At 46.3% G+C, this 21,603-nt stretch overlaps 1 protein-coding gene across 2 annotated transcripts in view; it reads right to left on the bottom strand.

Annotated features, from left to right (window-relative positions):
* Nucleotides 1-263: 263 nt before the first annotated feature.
* Nucleotides 264-21,603, bottom strand: part of LOC144149606 (rac GTPase-activating protein 1-like) — a 44,751-nt gene continuing 23,411 nt past the window's right edge. For both annotated transcript variants that reach the window (XM_077681249.1, XM_077681250.1), the window contains exons 10-15: nt 19,164-19,236; nt 18,927-19,035; nt 14,187-14,425; nt 10,373-10,484; nt 7,015-7,102; nt 264-616 (exon numbers count right to left, since the gene is read on the bottom strand). In XM_077681249.1, the coding sequence (XP_077537375.1) occupies nt 565-616; nt 7,015-7,102; nt 10,373-10,484; nt 14,187-14,425; nt 18,927-19,035; nt 19,164-19,236 (673 nt within the window). In that variant the 3' untranslated portion in view covers nt 264-564. The remainder of the gene's footprint in view (nt 617-7,014; nt 7,103-10,372; nt 10,485-14,186; nt 14,426-18,926; nt 19,036-19,163; nt 19,237-21,603) is intronic.

A 21,603-nucleotide genomic window follows, 5' to 3' on the forward strand; every position in this document is an offset into this window, starting at 1 on the left:
CGAAGGCATTTAGTTAGGGTGAAATTGGAGTTCAGTTGGCCTTTAAGTCCTTCTCACAAAAAAGGTATTCCACTGAAAATGGGCTCGACCCTTCTGTCCCGTCTCCTCCTCTGCTGTAACCGTGCACGAACTTGAACAAAATCACTCAAAGGTCAACTTGGCTCTCCAAAATTTTGCACCGCTTCTTTTGGACACGGGTGCAGCTAAACTGGGCAGTGCAGTTGTAACACAGAAAGAAGCTTCTGAAGAACCATGCAACGAGTAATAAAAGCACTTTATTGCAAATACAGAACGAAGCTTCTGAAGGACCATGTGCCAAATAATAGAAGCTCTTTATTGTAAACACGGAAAGAAGCATCTGAAGAATCATGTGTCAACCAATAAAAGCACTTCATTGCAAACAAAACAACAAGATTCCATAAGAAGTGCCGATTAAAATCCCTTTATAAGACAGAAGGAAGCTCGTAATGGAACATGTGCCAAATAATAAAATAAATTTACTGGCTTTGTTGAGCCACGGTCAAGAATTTAAAATAATTTCGAAGTATTTGCCCCATCGGCTGATCATTTCAGAGTGGGGGAAAAGAAGGGGCGCCTCTTGGATCCTGGTGCAGCACTGGAAAGTAGTGAAGGTATAATTAAGCGAAATTATTTTTACAATCAAACTTATCATCAGTAATGAAATACCGACCTCACTTTTTTTTTCAAAAATTAGCCCCGAGTGGACGAAACCTTGGATACGCAACGTGATACATTCACATCAACTGGAACGCATCCGATCAATACTAATTGTATTGGAGGCTTTTTTGTGAAGTAGTTGCTGTAACCTGTAGCAGTAACTACCTAATGCCGATTTGAGCGCGTGAAACATAAATGTTACTAAAATCCAGCTTGTTTGTACTCCATGATCAGCACTTAAGCGTGAAAATTTTCAGACGCAGGATGTGAAGGACACAGACAATAAGCGCCTGTCCTGGTGCTTCACGTCCTGCGTTCGAAATTTTTCATGCTCCCAGGTGGTTTACAAAGATGGTAGTTTCAAGGTGTAAATAATAGCACTATTTATGCACTCTGTGTTATTGCAGTTACTTGCAACTGCCATACATAATAACCTGCAGCAAAATGAAAAGCAAAAAAATGCTGGAGGGTAACCTCAATGCTTGACTAATTCAAAAAAGTGACATTTTTGTGCACAAACAGCAATCTCTGCAGTCCTCCCGCCTGCTTGACCAAAATAATATTGCACCTAACTCTTATATTTGATTGCCTGTGATTGTCAAGTGCAGGCATGTGTCGTTAATAACAGTACTCTCGATATATTTCATTTATTTTGAACACAACCACTGAGCGCTACGAGCAATGCAGTTTCTTCATTTCTTGCAGATAATTCTCTGATCTCACTGGACATGTTGCTCCCAGGTATCGGCAATTAATGCGAAACGAAACTTTGTTTAACATTCTGAAATAAATGGCCTTTGGTAACTCACTCTGCTTCATGCAGCCACGAAAGACATTTATTGTCCAAAAAATGCGACAAATATTGAGAAAAAGTCAACGTTCCCGCCACAGTGGCGTAATATGACCTGGCACTCAAAACGTAGTTATCAGTGTCCTAGGTGCATGTTAACATTCAAGTGATGCGATAAAACAGTACTGCAAGCCCTATTACAACCTCCCAGAGATGCTTCTTGGTGGTTGCTTTGCTCGGCAGCCGCCAATCCCACAAACCAGATTCTGTGACGTCATAGAGACGTCGCGGGAAAGTGATGGGAGAGTCGCCACTGATTCATTTACTTTCTCTAATACCTGGGCTATTTGTTTGAGAGAGAGAAAGAGGGAAGAGCACCTTTATTTGCCCTCCTACAAAGGCTTCTGCTTTTCTAGAGTGGGGCTGCTGTTGCCAGTGGAGGAGGGCCTCCCAGTCCTCCTCCTCTGTCAATGTAAATGTAAATGAGGAGGTGGTTAATTGCCCGCCCGCGGATAGGTACCCGCCGGTGATTTTCGTGCGCTTGCCGAGAGCGAGTTCAAGCTATTTCTGGGGGCCATCGGGGAACTACTCCGCCCAAGTGCCAGGAGAAGGAGAAAGGGAGTCTCTGTATGCCTGCCTTGTATGAATAATCCCTGCGCAGTCCCACACGTAATGCTGGTTGTTAAGGTACCCATGAACGCAGCCTGGGCAGCTAGGGTGGCCAGTATTATTTTCTATGCAGTGTGAAGTTTGCGAAAAAATTGGCATCACTTGTCTTTGCACAAGTCTTTTTAGTGAAAAAAACGTTATTTTTATTCATGGTTCCATTAAAACCTCCCCATTTACTCATATCCACGACTATCTGCCATCAGTCCTCCAAAGTACCCTCTCTGCACGGCCTGTGAATGATATTCATGATGGTGTATCTCGTTTGGAAAATTTCCTAATGCAGGAAGTAACTGTTCAAACTTATTACGAAGGATTAACGTGCCTGTATGCCACTCCTGCCTGATACAAAAGCCCCCCGCGCAACTGCGCTCAGTTTTCCAGTGCTCCATTTCTTTAACTACTGGGAAGTCTCCACTCAATCAAACACATCTGAATGATTACGGGCCAGAATACAAGCCTCCGTTATATTTCGCGGATTTCTCGATTCCCTGGTTGATGGCTTGAATGTGATTTAGCGTTATGCAACCTTTCCTAAATTGGCCGATTTCTTCAGTTCCAGGAAAGTAAGTAAGTCATTTCTGCTATGCTAAATGTGCATCAGGCATGTACAATTTAGAATTTTTATTTTTGAAGTGAATATGATGCGTATAAAGACTTCCAATGGTTTTAATCATGGCCAGCTTTTCAGACAGTCACCTCAAAAATGGAAGCTCACAATTTATAAAATGTTGACCAGTGATGAGGAATGTTTGTGGAAACACTTCTCTATGGTTCAAATATGCACACAGCTATGCTCTGCAAATACTGATTCGTCTGATCACGCAGACTTTCTGGCAACAAGTCAGAGTCGGTTTCGTTTTTCAAATCACACTCTAAAATGAGGCCTTGGAACGTGGTACGACTTCAATGAGGAACTTGTCGATTGTCGATGTCAATTTGAGAGTTTCGTCGAGTTCCTAGTTGCTTACGTCAACAAGAATTTCACCTGAGTGCATCACAGCTTGTTCCCACAACACTTTCTACGGACTTACCAATGAGGAATGTTTATACCACTGTGAATTGGTTACTTGTTTACAGATTCAATAAACACGGAACAGGGGAAGCTTTCAGCAGGTAACAATAAGAATTCGCCCTTGGTGCGAACCCATTCTGCGACCTGATAAAATGCGGCAAAGAATTTTGGAATTATTATAGGATAAGCAAAAGTGGAGGGTGTTCCAATGAGCTTTTGGCCCTTGTGCCGAGCAGGGTGCCAGCGATTCCTGCCTGGTAGACAGAGTAGGAGGCCACTAGATAGAGCATGGCCACAGCCCTTGTGAGCCATGGCAAAGGCCTTGTGCACCATGGCAAAGGGTCCTACTGCACCTTTTTAACATCTACACATCCCAGATAACTCAAAACGTCCTGACGACGTCCTCAAATGGTTTAAACGTCCTGAATCCTATTCTGGGCTTCCGGGGGACATCCACAGGATTAGATACTGTAAATGATCCATCAATGGTTCATCCTAGAGCTTATTTTGGATCACAATGGATTGCGAATGATCCCTAAATGATCCGTTGTATTACTTCTTTTGGATCACAATCTATATGGACGTGCCAACGCTGCTGCTACCGTGGAGGAAAGGCTATTACAGTAATAAATTATGCTAATTTATTACCAGTGAGGTACATTACCAGCTGGCATTGACGATATAAATTCCAAAGTTCTGAAAAACACCCTTTCTGTTTCTGTTAATATCCTGTATCACATTTTAAGACAATCATTAGCAACAGGCCAGCTTCCCATTGACTGGAAGATTGGTAAAATAGTCCCCGTGTTTAAAGCCGGCGATAAACATTCACCCGAAAGTTATCGCCCCATCTCTCTAACGTGCATCTGCTGCAAACTTCTGGAACATATAATCGCTTCTCATGTTTTCCGGCACTTAGAATCTAACCACTTCTTTTTTTGTCAACCAACATGGATTTAGAAAAGGTTTTTCGTGCGAAACACAGCTGCTGGAATTTACGTCAGAACTACATTGCAACATGAACAATAACCTTCAGACTGACTGCATTTTTCTCGATTTTTCAAAAGCATTTGATCGTGTACCCCACTGTCGTCTGATTTCTAAATTATCTTCACTTCGATTAGACTCGCTCACTTTAACTTGGCTTCGAAACTTTCTTTTGCTCCGCCAGCAGTTCACAGTAATAAACAATATCCAATCCCCGCTTTCCCACGTAACCTCAGGTGTACCGCAGGGGTGCGTCCTCGGCCCCCTGCTATTCTTAATTTATATTAACGATTTGCCAATCACCATTTCATCTCGCATGCGAATTTTCGCCGATGATTGCATTATATATCGCTCAATAACCTGTGCTGACGACCACCTAACACTGCAAAACGACCTCAACAAGATTAATGACTGGTGCAAAAAATGGCTGATGTCGCTAAACAAGCAGAAGTGCAAAATTATGTCTTTCACACGCAAGCAAAATATTTCCAATTGTTCGTACATCATTGATGATTACCCTCTGTCGCACGCATCCTCCTACAAGTACCTAGGTATTCATTTCACACCAAATCTTTCTTGGTCACACCATATCACCACCATTTGTGCAAAAGCTTCAAAATCATTGGGATACTTACGCCGTAACTTGCATAGCTGCCCATCCCATGTTCGTCAACTAGCTTATCAGACCTTCGTTCGCCCACAACTTGAATTCGCCGCATCCATCTGGTCCCCTTACCAAAATTACCTAATCAACATGCTTGAAGCGATTCAAAATAGGGCAGCCCGTTTTATCTCGAGAAATTACGACTACCATAGCAGCATAACGGAAATTAAGCTCTGCCTTTCTCTTCAATTGCTGAGTACTCGGCGGGATATTTCTCTTCTATGCCTCTTCCATAAGTATGTGTACAGTAATAAACCATTCCCATTTCAACTCGATATACCTTCCGTTCGTTACATCTCGCAGGTTGCATAATAACTTAAGTTTCACGCGATTATATGGGTCAACCGACGCCTTTAACTCATCGGCTCTTCCTCACGCCATTCGCTTGTGGAATGATCTCTCGAATGACATCGCATATCAATCAGACCACGAAAAATTCAGACAACTTCTCCACTCTTTCTTTCAGTGATAGAAACGTCGACTGGTTCTTTTTACAAGTATTTGTGCCACCTCCTGTATCGCTCCAGTGTAATTATATCCATTCGTTTTTACTCCGGTTCCTCCCGCTTACAGATTAAGGCCTTGTGTTCGGTAAAACAGCACCGCGCTCTTCTTTTTCTTTCTTTTTTCTTACCGCTTCACACTTTGTGACCGCTGCATTTTTGTAGTTTATGATGTCCTTATACACACAAGTAAAACTCTTATCCTGTGTTTTCGAAACAAGAACAAGTTGCTTTCTGCGCGTTGTTATAGAATATTTTTAACTACGTGTGTAGTAGGTGTTTTTTACTAAGTTGTTTTGCGCATATTTGCATTCCTTCCCACCTGCAATGTTCCCATGTATGTGTCACTTCAAGTGACTTTTTTTGTACATTCTTTTTCTCTTTAGTGACATATATCCTGTTATTTGCTGTTCCGTTCTTTCAAAGTTCATTCAAAGTTTGATGTTCCCTTACAGTTCTGTCACGACACTCACCCTTTGTTACCCCCCTTACACAATGCCCTGCAACAAGGGCCTGTAAGGTATTTTTAAATAAATAAATAACACCCCCCGCTTGTAGAAAATGGTCAGTCCACCCGACAGGTACAAAATGTCTCCAAAGTTGGAGGTCCCTTCACCTTTTTTCTTAGTTGGCGGTCTTTTCTTCCACCCTTTTTCTTTACGCCCTTTTACTTAGTTTCGAACACCGTAATTTGTAGCTTTACACCCTTCTAGGAAAAAAGTTGTTGAAATAATGAACACCCTTTTTGAAGGGTGTTGAAGTGGTGGGGAAGATTTGTTTGAATTTAATAAAATTCTATAAGTTACGGAACACAAAAACTACCACGTGATCAAAAAGGTTTTGCAAATCCGCGTGCTAATTTGCATAGTAAAATCCATAGTTCCAAAAGTAGCGCAAAATGTCTGTTTTTTGCGACAAGCCCACCGACTCGATTGGGGGGGCTTTCCTTTGCTGGATATAAAAGCAAGAGCACATGTATTACCAGTATTACTAAGTAAGGATGCACTCCCTGTACCGCATGCATTCACTTGGTTTTCAATTCATTTGTGTTCCAAGTGTAACTTGTGCGTATGGACTGTGTTGATTGCTGCGCGCTCCGCCGATTCACATTGCCACGCGTAGCTGCTGCCCTGGCCACACCGTTATTTTAGGGTGTTAAGCAACCTTACACCCTTTTTTAGGGTGTTCACACGAACACCATTTTTTCATCCATACACCTTTTTTTCTCCAAAACACGTTTTAAAGGTGTTCGCCATGGGACAAGATTCTTACACCCTTTTCGGCCAGAAAGGGTGTAAGAAAGTTTAGTGTGTAGTGAGGCCTGTTGCCTTAGCTTGTAGGTAACTTCAGACTAAGAAAAAATAACATTAGTTTGTATCCTGGAAGTGTACGAAAATTGTCCAGCGGCATCATTTTGACGACGTTCTGAGGATGTATGCTGAACGGACAGACGGACCCCGTTTGGACTGGCTGAGGATAAGACCTGGACAACCTGAGGATGCTGAAATGTCCAGAGTCGGACATCCTGAGGATTTACCCAGGTTTGTTTTGCGTTATCTGGGATGGTTGGATACAGCCTATGCATGGGGATTTTGGTGTCACCACCCACCACCTCAGAGAATGTGCAAGGTGCCTTGTGCAGGAAATTCTGTTGGCGAGAACACTCATCACATGCCTGTGTGCAGAATAGAAGCAAGCAAAGGTACTTTACCTTTTTGAAGCACGCCAAGAGGTCTTTTTGCCACTGCTACCTGTGCCGCCAGAACTGTAAATAGGGCCAAATAGTTTGCTTCGTGGTCCTGTGGAAAAAAATGTTTCTTCAATGTGACAGCTAGCAGTGATGCGTAGACAATGGTTACCACACACTGCAATGTAGCCAAGTGCAGTCAACCACAGGGGCAGGAATCAATAAACCACGTGGAACCTTAAATCATGGTGGAGTACAATAACATGTAATTGCGTGTGTACAAGGCAGGGCCCACGGTACATTGTATACTTTTTTTGCGAACTGTGTGGAGTAAATATTCACACTGCCTTACACAGTGCAGTCGAACATTGGGGCTTTTGCATTTTAAAAACACCTTGTTTTCCCGATCCAATTACTTCTGCCATGGACGAAGCCTGTTGTGCTCACAATAGAAAGAACCCACTGATCAACCGAAATAAGCCTGAATGCCATTGTTTCCACATGACGTTCACCCCGGCCACTGTGCCGGAAAACCGCCTGGTCGTATAAAATCATTATTGCAACGATAAAGGGCAGGTAACTGATCAAGTCAAAAAAGCTGTTTGACGTTTAGGTACCCTTACGTGTACCTTGTTCACTTGTGCCGTAGAAAGTGATGCTATATATTGGGCATTGTGCTGCGCAGTGAGTTCGCACAGATATGGTGCACGTTGCCGTCCGTTCTGTTAAAAGTGTCAGTCGTTGCCTGAGTGATGAACCCGAGCAGCAACCGAGAAGATAACTTGGGCTCGGTTGTCAGCACTTTTGCCTCGTCCCACTCGACCACGTGACATGTCCTCTCACACCGCTCCACAAGTGCACTTGTTTTTACATGGCCTTTAATCACGCAGCTCCAGTTCTGTGTTAATCTGGATTCCCCGTTTCGATTGATTGTAGGGTTTAACGCGTGACGCAATGCAGGCGATCAGGCGCACCGTAGTGGAGGGCTTTGGATTAATTTTGACTACATGGGGATCTTTAACGTGCGCCAAAATCTCGTACACACGGGCGTTTTTGCTTTTCGCTTCCATCAGAAAAGCGGCCGCTGCGGCCGAGAATTGAACCCGTGACCTCGTGCTCAGCAGCGCAATGCCTTGGCCACTGAGGCACCGCGGTGGGGGATTGCCCGTTTCGCCAATGTACACAGATTTACACTCGGAATATGGAATCTTGTAAACAACACTTAAAAATATGAAGCGTGAGTGGGAGTCGTCAACATTGATAAGGCCAGAACGCACCTTGCTAGTGGGCACGTGCGCGATGTGCCCACACACTTTTTTGAAAATGCGTGCAAGGGTTTCACTGATCTGCGAGACGTAGGGTATTGCAGCACGTTTTGACGTAGTCCTTGTTGACCCTTGCCCCTGCTGATCTCGATGCGGATTCCTGCTCGTCGCCCTGTTTGCTTGTTTTCGAATAAAATGCTTTGCCTAGCCATTCCGTTGCAGTTCTCCCACGATTGTCTTCATTTGTTCTCTCGCGCTCTTCGGTCAGAGCACGACCGTTTTGCTCTATTGACAAGTGACGTCACCACTTATGGCTTATCGGACATGGGGTGTAGGGAATAAAACCTCAGGTACCTTCCGGAGTGCGTAGGATTTCTGGACAGACTCAACTCCAGGGATGTTTTTCGAGCGTGCCCAAAAATTAATTGGGCCATTGGTTCCCACAGATATTTCCATAAACCGTGGGCAAGAAATAGAAGGCGGGAGAGGTGTAGTGATGCTTTCAGGAATTTGGTGTTTCTAAGAAGTCGATGTAGTTGTGATTGCAAGGTCAGTGCAATAAACGGATGTGATTTTAGCTTGCAACGGATGTAATTTTAGCTTACGGGCACCTTATCTCTCCCTGCTCATTTCAAAATTATAAGCACCTTGTGGCAGCTACCAAAAAAGCGATTGAGATCCTGTGGTAGTGTTTCGGGTAAGGAGACGGAAACTCACTGCTCGTCGACTATGTCTCGCTCTATGAATGTAGCACACTGCGTTTGCTAGTTGCCGTGCCATATTCACGAGAAAGTTGAAATCTATAGTTTCTATGCAGCCACCCCACCCCTTCCTAAAACAGAACAAAGCTCTGCACCCACGGAGCCTGTACAAATTGAGCCCAGAGTTTTTACTTCTCATGTGTGCTACAGTTACGATGCTGTCTACTTGGGCACTGAAAATACTGCCTTAAGGTTAGTTGTTGACAAAATTTAAGCAACATTTTGAGGAAAGCGTCCGTTTAAACTGCAGTGCGTCAGTAGCCATTCTGAATGGGAAAAATGTATGTGCTGTGACGGGTCTTGATTCACAAGAACAACTGGGCAACGAAGTGCAGTGTAATGATAAGAGGCGGCTTTCTGCGCCTTAGAATCTTAAAGTCTAGTACGGAAGGGGGGACATTTGCTACACTCGATTAGTGTTAAACAATCTGTATTTACTGCACAATGGATCAACATAATACTCTGGAGTAATACGTTGAGACTGGACTCTTTCTCAATGGTTTGACAATTCCATAATACCGGCATAGCTGCTCTCCATCGCTTCGTACCTTCATGTGCACAGTAAAGGGCAACATTTTTGCGTGAGAGAATGGCTGCAAGTTTATTTTTCTTTCCAAAGAAATCTGAGTTCTCTGCATCCCTCAGTATAAACGTCCAGCCCTCTGTTATTGATGGTGCTAAATGCAATGCAGCCTGAGGGGAGAACAGGAAAACGCGTTCGCCTTACACTATGCCCGTAAGAACATGTAAAGTGTGCGAAGCTAGTACAGCTAGTTCCCGATAATTTAAGATCACTTAACTGCAACTGTCGGTTAAATGGTACTGAGTGATGGTACCGCCACCTCCGCATGCGATCGAACGGGAAAATTCTCGGTAATTGGAAAATGAATTAAAAATATCTACTAAGAACATTTTATAATTAAATTGCTGAGGCCACCGAAACGTTTTACAAATTTGTTGTTTAATTAAAAACCATGAACTTTGATATCAAAACGTTTACTATTGCCACAATTGTTGAAACTTAGTTACAACCTCTGATGTACCTGAGGGCCTTGCCCTCGTGCAGCGGTATTTTGCTGCAGGCAAAATCACAGAACTCGGACACATCTACAGTCTGCAGAATTTGCTTTCTGCTGCAAGATTCTGCAAGCAGAAGCAGATGGCAAGAACTGAATTTTTTATAAACAGTTAGCTTCAAAGTACTAAAATGCCCATTTATTCTCGGTGTGGTTAATTGGAAGCGCATTTATTACCGAGTTTTATGTCGTCCTCTTGAACTATTTTTGACGGGAGTCGACTTGGAAAAGTGAAGTGCAAAAAAAAGACGGTCGAAAAGGATGAGAATAGCTCACTTACCGGGAGTCTTCTTCAATTCCGGGGTGCCAGTGGCCCCCTCATCGTCACTGTCACCCCCGTTCAGGATCTGCTGCCAGTAGTCCGCAGGCAGGTCCAACAGCGCCTGCATCACCTGCAAACAAGTCAAACTGTTTAAAACACAATGCAAAACACCACCAGCAGGCAGCCAAGGCTGTACTTTAATTTAAAAAAATCGAAACGAATACAAAACGTAGTTTGCGAGTGTGCAGAATGAACTTTAGTTGTACCGGAGCAGAGCTGTAAACAAATGGCGCCTGATGGCACGCACAGCACTTTCACCACCGTTTCAGCTACGATTGCCTATAAATATAGAGAGATATATGGCAGCACTTTTCTAAGCCAGTGACCAGTGGTCTCACAGCGGAAATTAAGTTACCGAAGGATGGGCTACAGTATTGCCAGGACTTAACTTTAATTACTTTGCAGGTGGAATAATTCCTCTCGCGAGTCACGGCATTGTGTTCACGCAATGCGTGTGCGGGACATTGCGCAGCCACTTAAAAGAATAGGAAGATCACCGAGTAGGCGCCTATAAGCCGGGCAGGAAACGAAAGATGAAGATCGCTTTGACTACCTGGCTTCCGGGCACAAGTTTACAATAAAAGGCCTCTATGTCATCCGCTGGACCATTCATCGCGCGAGTGTATCATTGCAATATATTCCTCCCTTCTGCTGAAGGGACAAAGCTTTTCACACACTAGCTCTAAAGTACGCTTATTTTTTATTGCCACGGCACACAACTTAAACATGGCAGACTACTCAAAGGCTGCGTGTTGCCTTCTTGAAGAGATCCTGGAGCGACGTTTTGGCCCGTGTCTGCCCAGTCTAGGGCGCGGCTCTGAACTTGGCTTCCGCTCTTACCTTAGGTATCTTCGAGAAAGCTCAGGTCAATGCACCAGAAATGGCGGTGGTATCATCATGTGCAAACCAAGCATAGCGCGAGCTTCGCAAAAGAATAAAAACACATCAATAACTGTCCTGCCAGGCAGCGCACTGCTATGGGGAGACGGGAACGTTGCAGTTGTGGCTGCGAATGCTGTATTGGGGAAATAATCAAGCATGGCCCCACAGAAATCACACTGTGGCTCAACAGCCACCATTCCTTGGAGCTCAAAACTGGACGGAACACTCAACCACTCAACGGAAGTCAATTTGACATTACCTCTATAGCTTTCACAAGTCGCAAGATGTGCTTGGGTCCTTTTTATAATTGACTACCGTATTTACCCGATTCTAACGCGCACCCATTTTCCTGGAAAAAAAAACCGCAAAAACTTGCACCTCCGATTGTAACGCGCACTGGACTTAGTGACCCAGACAAACGAATGCGAGAGAAACGGGCGATTTATTTCCCGAAGTAATCTCACTCATCTCGCTCCTCGTCGCTCTCCGCTGACCACAACATCTCGTCCTCGGTGCCTTCAAGCACGTTCGCGATGCCACACTTTTGAACGAACGTTCAACCATGGTCGATGGGATCATGGCCCACGCCTCGCACGCCCATCCCGAGAGCTCATCCAGAGGTGCACGCTACAGCCGACCGCTCGTTTTGAACGCGTGGGAGCCGCCGCTGTCATTGCTGTTATCAAGCGCGCAAGTTAAACGATTTGACGATTTGTGTGAACGCCGATAGAAAAGCCTAGGCGCCTAGGCTTGCTGCTATAGTGAGCTAGAATAAGTATTCTAGTTCATTATACTTGTTTCGTCCGAAAAATTGTTGCTAAAAGTTTTGGCGCCATCTTGGGATGGCGATGGCGATGGCGATGGGTGGGACGAAATTTCCGCTGTTTCGGCATTTTCGGTTTTGTATCCCATTCTAACGCGCATGCGATTTTTCGGCCTATTTCTTCGGGAAAAAAAAGTGCGCGTTAGAATCGGGTAAATACGGTAAGCGCGGTCCTAAACATTCGTGCCAAACTTATTAGATCGTAAAGTACCTTGCCTAGAATTAACGCAGAAAATATCTAGGTGTTTGCTCAAAAGAAAATTCTAAAGTAGCGCAGTTAGCGCTCCAGCAGCCTGTATAATAAAGATTCTACGATTGAAACCATGAGTATTTGGGTGGACAAGAAATACTTTATTAGACCAATTTATTATTCAATTACAGTGGACGTGAAACAACTTTAAATAGTTCAGGTACATACCATTAACGCAGGTTGGAATTTCCCAGGAAAATGTGCACTCTCAACAAAAACAGCAGCTGTGTTGTGTGCAGAGTTGGTGCTACCCCCCCCCCCCCTTCCCCCGCCAAGAAAAGGGGCTTGCGCTATTGCAGACCACAGATCATTTTTAATGCTTCCAGCCTTACTGAAATTATTATGGAAGCTAAGCAGTGTGTGTTAAACACAAAAATGGTGACAGTCCGTTTGTTGTCACCTTTTTTATTCAGCTTACACCTCTGTACAACTTGTACTGTGGTATATACAGCTAAACCAGAACTATACAATCCTTGTATGTGATTTAATGTGATGAATTAGCCTGGTCCGTTTACCGGGCATCCCCAGTCTCAAAACAATCACTGTGTTAACAATAGCAAGCAAGTGATACGAACATAATAAGAAGCCCCACACCAACCGCCCAGTCTTGTTTCTTTGAAGTGGCCGTGTTCTGCAGCTGCTGGTCACCCAAGAAGTTGCTAGGACATCACAAGCACCCGGAGAGAATGTAATTTGCAAGAAGACGCCACTGCTGCATCTGTTTTCACTGATATCTAGATTAGTTTAATTCAGCGTTAAAATCGGTATCATTCTCACAAGTATCGAGAAGTGTTTTGGAATGAACCAAACTTGGCATGTTGCCTTCCTGCCCCCCCCCCTTTCAAAATGGCTGCACTCTGTTTAAGACCCTGCCCCTCGAAGCTCACAGCTGTTCCCTATTGCTGGTGGCCATTCACACCAATTTTTAATCACCCTCTCGTCATTATGTCTCTCCCATACGTCGGCAGGCTCACTGACGAGTGCACTCACCCCCCCCCCCCACCCCTTACCACTCACGAGTGAGTGGTGAGTGAGCCTGGCCATCGTTTTTAAACTGGCGGGTGCCAGTGAGCTCGAGCACCACTTGCGGCGAGCCCCGCCCAGCACTCGCGAGTGAGAGCGCCACTGACCGTGAGCCCCGCTCACCACTCGCAAGTGGTGAGTCCCAGTCGCCACACGCGAGTGCTGAGCTCCCCTCACCGCTCATTAAGGGGCGTGTGCAGTCGCCCGATTTGCGGGGCTTACCGCGATGAGAGCCACTCTTGCGTTTGTACTCTGTTGGCTACTCGTCAAACCACTGGCTGAGATGGTTGTTAACGGCGCAATTTCATTAGCTTCGGGAATATGTCGTCACTGCGCACGTGCTATGGGGCACCACAGAAAAAAGTTTCTGGTGGCGTGTTGATTCAGTAATACGTTTTGGATGGACTTCTGACGTCGTAACGCACTGATACTTTTCCATTTCATCACTCAAGAACAAACTGCTGTGCACACTCCCGGGCGAGTGGTGACGACGAGTGGTGAGCGTGAGCGCGAGGGAGTGCGAGTGATGAGGCTGAGGGGTGAGCGCGACTGAGTGCGAGTGGCGAGGGCTAGAGGTGAGTGTGGGCGCGAGTGAGTGCGAGTGGTGACGGCGAGCGGTAAGCGTGAGCACGAGTGAGTGAGAATGGTAGAGCGAGTGGTAAGGTGAGTGCGAGTAAGCGCGAGTGGTGAGGGCGACTTCTGAGTGTGAGTGCGAGTGAGCACGCAAGTGAAAATTTATTTTTCTGAGTAAGTGCGAGTGAGTGGCGTCCAGTTTTGCTGAAGTATGGTCTCACCCGCTCCTGAGTGCGGGTCTCCCCTTGCAGGTCGGCCACCGAGGCCACATGGGTGGACGAGTAGCCCACCAGGGTGGGCGCAAACATCCGCGCCAGGGTTTCAAGGGGCATCATGGCCTCGGCGCTGTTGGCCACCACCTGCAGGTGCACCACCATGGCAGCCAGGGTGTCCCGGTTGACCGGGGGAAGGTCCGACACGGCATGCCACAAGCCGCACGTCCGGTCACCACTCGGAAGCTCTGCACAATATGAGAGTACAACCTTTTCTCACCTTCCTTCCATTCACAACCCCCCTCACAGCCATGGCATTCCACTATAGAAGGCAACAAATGTTAAAGATAACAAAGTTCATAATGTGTACACATCACTATTTCAGGTGATGAAGAGTTGCTAGGCTCTTGAGAGCAGCTGTTTTTAGCAATGTCAGGCAACCAGGGCACAAAAGAAACTGAACGTATCAATGTCCGCCATTAGGTATTGCGGCAAAACATATCCAGTGCAGCACAAGCCCACGATCGGTAGGGTAGCGGCAACTCGTGGCCCTACATTATTTGGGATCATCTGGGGATCAGGGTAATTGATGCCAGCCCTTCGCAAGGTCATTGGGACAGCCTTCCAAAGGACAGATGTTCCTCAAAGGTGCAACAACATTAGTGCTGCAGGTAAGGGTGTGGCAACACTCAAAACTTTCCAGTATCAAAATGAGTGGGGCAGCACTAGGCAATGAAAACACCGAGCCACAGAAGAACATATATTTAAGGGGACACGCGGGTCGAAAAAGCACCATTTTTTGGAAATACGTCGTTTTTTTTTGTTTTCACTTGCATTATCATCTTTGACTACCCCGCTTTCATGGGAAAAAAATGAAAACGAAATATGAACGAGAAATTAGTGAAAATCGTGTCTGAATGACTCACGGTGAGCCTAGAAATCACAATCAAGTCGAATTTCGGCCGTCTTTGATAGTTTTTGCTGCACGTAAGCGTGGCTGGCGGCCATTTCAGTCACTTGAGAGAGGTAGTCAAAGCCTTCTCTCAAACAAACCGCTCGCCAGCTTCGTATCTCCGCGTAAAAAATAAAAATATTTCTTCCCGCTTGTATTGAGACCTCCCACATGGGTATTTAAATCACGTGACGCGAAATCGGAACCGCCATTGGCTCTCGCCGCTTGTGAGCTGCTATCGCCTCCGTCGTTCCGTTCGTTACTTCGCGCTATATTTTCATATTCCTTATCGTGTATTGTTAATCATTAACGGTGAGAAGAAGCATGACTCATCGCCGCAAGTCCCGGACTTCACGCCCGTACAAGGGAAAGCGGAAGCGGCGCTGCATTGCGACGATTACGCCCAACGCCGGCACGACTGGCACGGTGAGGCCTAACGGCGACGCACCTTCAAGTGTTGCGAGCGCGGCTCAACCAGGCGAGGCTGGTTTTATCAGTGACGCTATCAGAAGAGTCCTTCAATGCTGTTCTGGTCATGAAACTTCGCGGTCACGCTATGGGAGAGCTTCGTGCGCTGCCCAGGGAGACCGCACCGCGGCGCTGGTGTTGATCGAAGGGCAGCCGGGGGCGTGGTCAGAGCGCGTTTGGCAGGGAACAGACCACGGAGCAAGATAAAACAGACGCTCGCCGCCTTATCAGCAGTGCGCTTTCGCTTTACGTGTCGTGGGCCGCTGAAACGGACTGATCATTTTGGGAGTGACGAAGAAATTTGGTGTGAACAGACATGCTGCTACTGCGTTCCTGCCTGCCGGTCTGGCTACAGAGCAGCGGCGGCCGCGCCCGATGGCCTCCGATCTGCGGTGGCGCCTCTCGCGGTAGCCTTTGTCCCCGTACGAAACTTGGCCGGAAGTTTCATGACCAGAAAAGCATTGAAGGACTCTGCAATCAGCTTTCTAAACGCATCGGAGAAGTTTCAACCTTCCAATGCGGGGAGACAGTCGGCAACGGGAGTGGTGCAAGCGCAGTTATCTCCGAAGTCGACGTTCTGAGTGACCTTGTGAGCAGCGCCGTGTGCGCGATGTGCGGGAAGTACGAACTCGTCGTAGTTGAGGTCGCAAACAAGCGGAAGGGCCTCGCATCGGTACTGAACCTAAATTCAATTGCAAAAACGTGGAGTGCCCTGCAGGAGTGGTTTCTTCTATCTACTCGTCGCAGCGCGCTGCCGCCATCGGCCGCGGAGGCCGCAACCCGGAACTCTGCAGGGGAAGTCTCCGTGATAGTTTCGCCATCAATGTGAAAGCGGTACTCGCTGCACGCGCGGTTGGCATCGGACACGATCAGCTGTGCAGGTTTTGTGCCATTCTTGGTCTACCAAAACCACTGCACCAAAAGACGTTCCACAACATTGCCAAGAAAGTTCATGCCGTGGCCACAAAAGTCGTCTCTGACAACCATGCTGAAGCAAGGCAAGTAACTGTGTTGCAAACTGGTCAGACTGACGTTAGCGTGATGTTTGATTGTACTTGGCAGAAACGAGGACAGAAAAGCCACAACTGTGTTGGCACTGCCATTTCTCTCGACACTGGTCTCTGCCTGGATTTTGAGGTGCTGTCAAACTACTGTCAAGATTGCAGCCGCCCCCAAAAGCTTGGCTTGATTAGCAAGAGGAGGAAGTGTGGCAAGCCTTTCATGCCCCTGTGTAAAAAAAATGTCAAATAATCATCCGTGGAGACAGAAGCAGCACTGCGCATCTGGCACACGACTGTATCGTACAACCTGCAGTTCACTGTAGTTGAGACGGCCACTGCTCTCACGGTGTTGTGGTTCAACAGGGGCCACACTATAGCTTTGAGCAAGTTCTCCAAGAACTGGGCATCTTGCCTTCAGAAGAACTGGTTAGACTAAGCAGTGCAAGTGACCAGTGGAGGATCAGGCAGATGTCTGCCAGGATGACTCCTGAGGCTAGGTCCCATCGCCACAGCCTGGTGAAACGGGCCTGTACCGAGGACTCCACCCGCAAGAACCGTTAGGGTGCAACTTATGCAGCAGGAGCGTTCTAGTTTTAGTACCTCAATGTGGACATTTCAGACTATATCCCCATCAAGTTTCATGTTGTTTGAGCAAGACTTTCTGAATCTGCCAAAGAAATAAACTTTCAATTGCGTTTTTCTCAGCTTGTTTTTGTCCGTTTTCAGAGTTTGTGCACACTTATTTTCCCACTTAATTGTATCACGATGAAATTTTGCACAGGTGTTCATTATAACACAGAGTGCACAAATCTTGTTCATTATGCAATTTGTGTCCTTAGATATTTCGGACGGTGATAAAACAAAAATATACAGAACGAGGAAAGGCACACTGCGAGTCATTTTTTTTTCGTTGTGAGGAAAATGAATATGAGGCTTTTTCAGGTAGATTTGTGCACTCTGCAGTTCATAAGGAACCACCTAGGTTATTTTAAAAGTTTCAGAAAAATTCTTACTATCAAAAAAAGTGTGCACAAAAAAGCCATTTTTCTGCAAGTCATGCTGCGTAACATTTTATCCGGAGAAGCTATTCAAAATCTGATTGCATATATGACTAGAGGAGCTCAATCTTTAGAATCTGAAAATGTTAGCCTCCCAACTTCATTATTAAAAAAAAAGTTGTCTCGAGGAGCATGTCCCTTTAAAATGGAAGGTAGCAGCTGCAGGCCAGCAGAAGCGATGTCTGGCCGAACGCCCGGAGTTGCTGGGAGCCACAGGTACCCAAGCCGTCTTTGGCGATGTGGCCACAGAAAAAGCATAATATCCAACTCAGCTTCAAATCTAAGCACTATTCGAAATAACCTGAAACGCAAATGCACCTACTTGGTTTATCAAACTGTGGCGCATGAAGCTATGGCTCGCTTGAAAAATGGCCCAAAGCACATGCAAAATGTACTCTTTGGAACGAGTGAGAACCCTGAACTAACTTTGGGATGGATGTATAGCTCTTTGAGGAACTGCGATCAACCACCACAAACGTGAACCGGCTTCCTCCTCTGCTAGCAGCAACAGGGCTTCTCCGAAACGTACCGGTGACCTGCGGCTAAAAGGCACGAGCAAGGTGCTTTTAGGAAGGGCACCTCTTTTGCACCTTCCTGCTTCCCTTGCCGCCTCCTGATAAGGTGGCGGCTCTCAAGCTGCCCCTTGAACCTTCTAGATAAGAAGGTCTAGTTCCGTAATGGCACGTTTTCTAGCCAAATGATGTACAAAGTTGCTCGTGTCTTTTTACCACTGGTGTTCCTTTTTTAAGGCGAAAACCTTAAATCTCCATATTGTTCCGTAGCCAAAGACGACGCATATTTCTTGAAGGAACAAAGTTTACTGGAGCGAGCTTGTGCTCCTAGAAAATTCAAAGAAAACACAAGCAGCATAGAAGGAGTCAACAAAGTGACGTGCGCGGAGTGGCATCGGCGAATCGAATGCCGTGGCGTCATCTCGGCCGGCATTTATCTTTCGGTGTGATTGTTTCTCGAACCATCATATTGCAGCGAGAACATTGCATATCAAATATTATTCTAGGCTAGTGGCGCAATGGAGAAACCCTCTTCCTATCAAATAAGACAGCCCGAACGGAATAGAAAAAAGGAAACGAAACGCGCACTTGGATTACAACACAGACAAGTGCACAGCCGGATGCCGCCGGCCGGTAGCAACAAAACACAGAAGTAAATGAACCCAATGAATGGTTTGCGACAGTGTTGGTATTGCGGGTGTATTAATGTACAGAAAATCGGTGGTATAGAAAAGTTGCTCAAGAAGTAATGAACTTACCAGTCGCCTTTGCGAACACGTCCCAGAGGGACTTGGTGATGAGTGTTTCAGTGAGTGAACTCAGGAATTCCCTGAGCACACTGCACACCACGTGGATGTCCACCTTGGACTGAAAGTACAAAGTGCAATAAAATTGAGGCCGTGTCACTCACACACTAATACAATAGCAGATATTGGGGCAATGAAAACGCTGAAGAATAAGCTACTTAATGATGAGGCATGCTTGCCACCACTCACCAGGTTCGGGATCCCCTTGCCTCGCTGGAACTGCGCCCTCAATTCCTGCACCTCCTGCTCTCCGCCAGACACCCTGGAAAACAACAGGGGGACACCCTCAGCCGGGAGCACACAAATGAACAACAGAGTAAACGTTCGTCATAACAAAGCCCCCAAAACAGGAAACCATCTCTGTTGTCAGCAATACTTCATTAAAAGGGAGAATGATTAGCTCTATACCCGCTGCAGTTGAGACAATGAAACAATTCAAATAAAGTGTTTTCGTATTAACGAGGACTCACTGTACTAACAAATGTACTGGACACAAAGGTTCCACTAGGGCGTCAATCAGGTAGTTTAGATGACACTGCGAAACAAAAATAAATCATGTCCACGCCGTAAACGATGCCGAGGGTGCGGAGCACTGGGACGCAAGTTGTGTATTGCTTGTGTGATGAGCGTCATCGTCCGTGCGTGCTGATGCACTCTGAGTTTTAAGTGATTTTGAGGTGCAGTAAATGCACTGTAAATAACAAGCGCCACACGAAAGAATTCGCGTCCCAGTACTTCGCACCCTCGGCATCGTTCATGGCGCCTTTTTCCGCGAATTATGGTTAGATAGTTTAGGGTTTGCTTTATTTTTGCGTTTTCTACCCTTTGAAATTCGCGCTCTTTGCTACTGCAGTTAACGGCGCTCTCCCCAGGTAGCGCGTGGATGGTAGTACAGTGTGCGCCGCTATCGATAGATGGCGTACAGTGCTGTGCGCCATAGAGTTAATCTGTGCCATGGAGGAAAGAAAAGGTTTTCTTTCCTCCATGATCTGTGCGCACGTAGAGTTCCTGCATATAGCTCCCCTAGGGAAGCAGAGTTGCGCTTGCGCGTCCATTCGCCATCTTGAGTTCCAGGTCATGCGGGAAAGCCACCCTTCTCGCGTGAAAAAGCTGCCGCCGGGCCACCGCACCAGCGGCAGCGGCAAGGAGTAGTGGCGAGGGGCGGCCGGGCAAAGACTGGCGCACGATATTATTGGGCCGCTTATCAGATGAGCGGCCGCCGCTGCAGCTGCTTCCACGACCGCCGATGGCTAGTTGAGTAGAACTAACTGTGCGCAATACTGAAAGCGGGCTTTCTGCCGAACGGGAACCCGCGGCATGTGGCAATCAGATGCGCAACTCTTGCGCTACGTGATATACAGGAACTCTATGCGCACGTAAAGCCCCTTGCGCACGGAGATCACCAGATATCTCTGTGAGACATCGGCACGGACATTGCGAGGCCCTAAATGGCTTTGACCTTAAAACATGCTCAGGTTTCCGGCCAGTGCAAAGAAATGGGTGTAAGAGACCACAAGCGGCATTTTTAATGGCCACCACCAAGTTTGTCTTTATCAATCTCGTACGATGACAGGTATACACATCAATGTCAGCAGGAGTTGACATTCAACTTTTAAAGATAGACAGCTGTAGCCTGCTCACACTCGGTTACAGGTTGCACTACATGCAAGTCAAAAGAATGCGGCATCTCAAATTGTCCAAGTGGAATGCTCACCTTGTCTTGCACTGAAAATAATTGGATGTTATAACAGCAGCTGCAGCACTGGTTTTATAAGAAGTACTTTCAATAAATTCGATGTCAAAAGGGAGGAGCATACCAGCACCTTGACATCGTAATCACGGCAACCACGGCGCTCGCCTGCCAATAATTTAGAAATGCGCTTGAAGTTCCTGGTGAAAATATCAATAAAACCGTAGGCTTTCAGGTGGAAAATGTATTCCGTGGCAAAAACCTCGCGATTTTCGCCTGCGTGCGTTTTATTGTGAGTTATGCTACGCTGCTCGAATCCGAGTGCGTACACCCTCTCTTTGCCGATGGTTAGCTTTCTCTTTGCTGATTTCAAGCTTCCTTTTATTTCCAGTGCTTCCTCGATGACTGCCATGTATGCACAAATGTCGTTTACTTGTGTTAATCAGTTTAGGCGGGTCGGCTGGTTCAATCTGACCTGCTGTACTTGACACTTTCAGGTTTTTACGGTTGGCAACAAGTTTCTTTGTTTGTTTTTCAGTTTTACAGTGTGTTCCCTAATGTTTCTACTCCTGCAGCTGCTGCTGGTTCACTGTTGCGTTGCCATTAAGCCTGTCTACACTGATCTACGTTGTGCTCGCCTAGAAGCGCGACTTTGTTTTGCAGAGTTATTTTAAACTCCTGCAACCTTGCTCTGACTGACTCCATGCGGGGTTTTAGTTTTCAGGAGTGTTTCTTTTGGCGGAAAAGGGCCAAATGGAGTTTCCTCCTCTTTCTTTTGGGATTCAGCCTTAACATTGGGCGGACACTTGTGGCACGCAAGCGTGTTCAGTGCATCCTCTGTTCCTTCGTGAGCGCCAGCAAAGCGCCTCGCAAATCAAGAGCGTCCATAACTTGGCCTGAAGCGGGTACAGGAGCTTCAGCAGTTTCTGGGTAATCAGC

The sequence above is a fragment of the Haemaphysalis longicornis genome, unplaced genomic scaffold (genome assembly GCF_048455015.1).
Source record: "Haemaphysalis longicornis isolate Haplotype H1 unplaced genomic scaffold, Haemaphysalis longicornis Haplotype H1 scaffold_8, whole genome shotgun sequence".
In the NCBI taxonomy this organism is placed as follows: Eukaryota; Metazoa; Arthropoda; class Arachnida; order Ixodida; family Ixodidae; genus Haemaphysalis; species Haemaphysalis longicornis.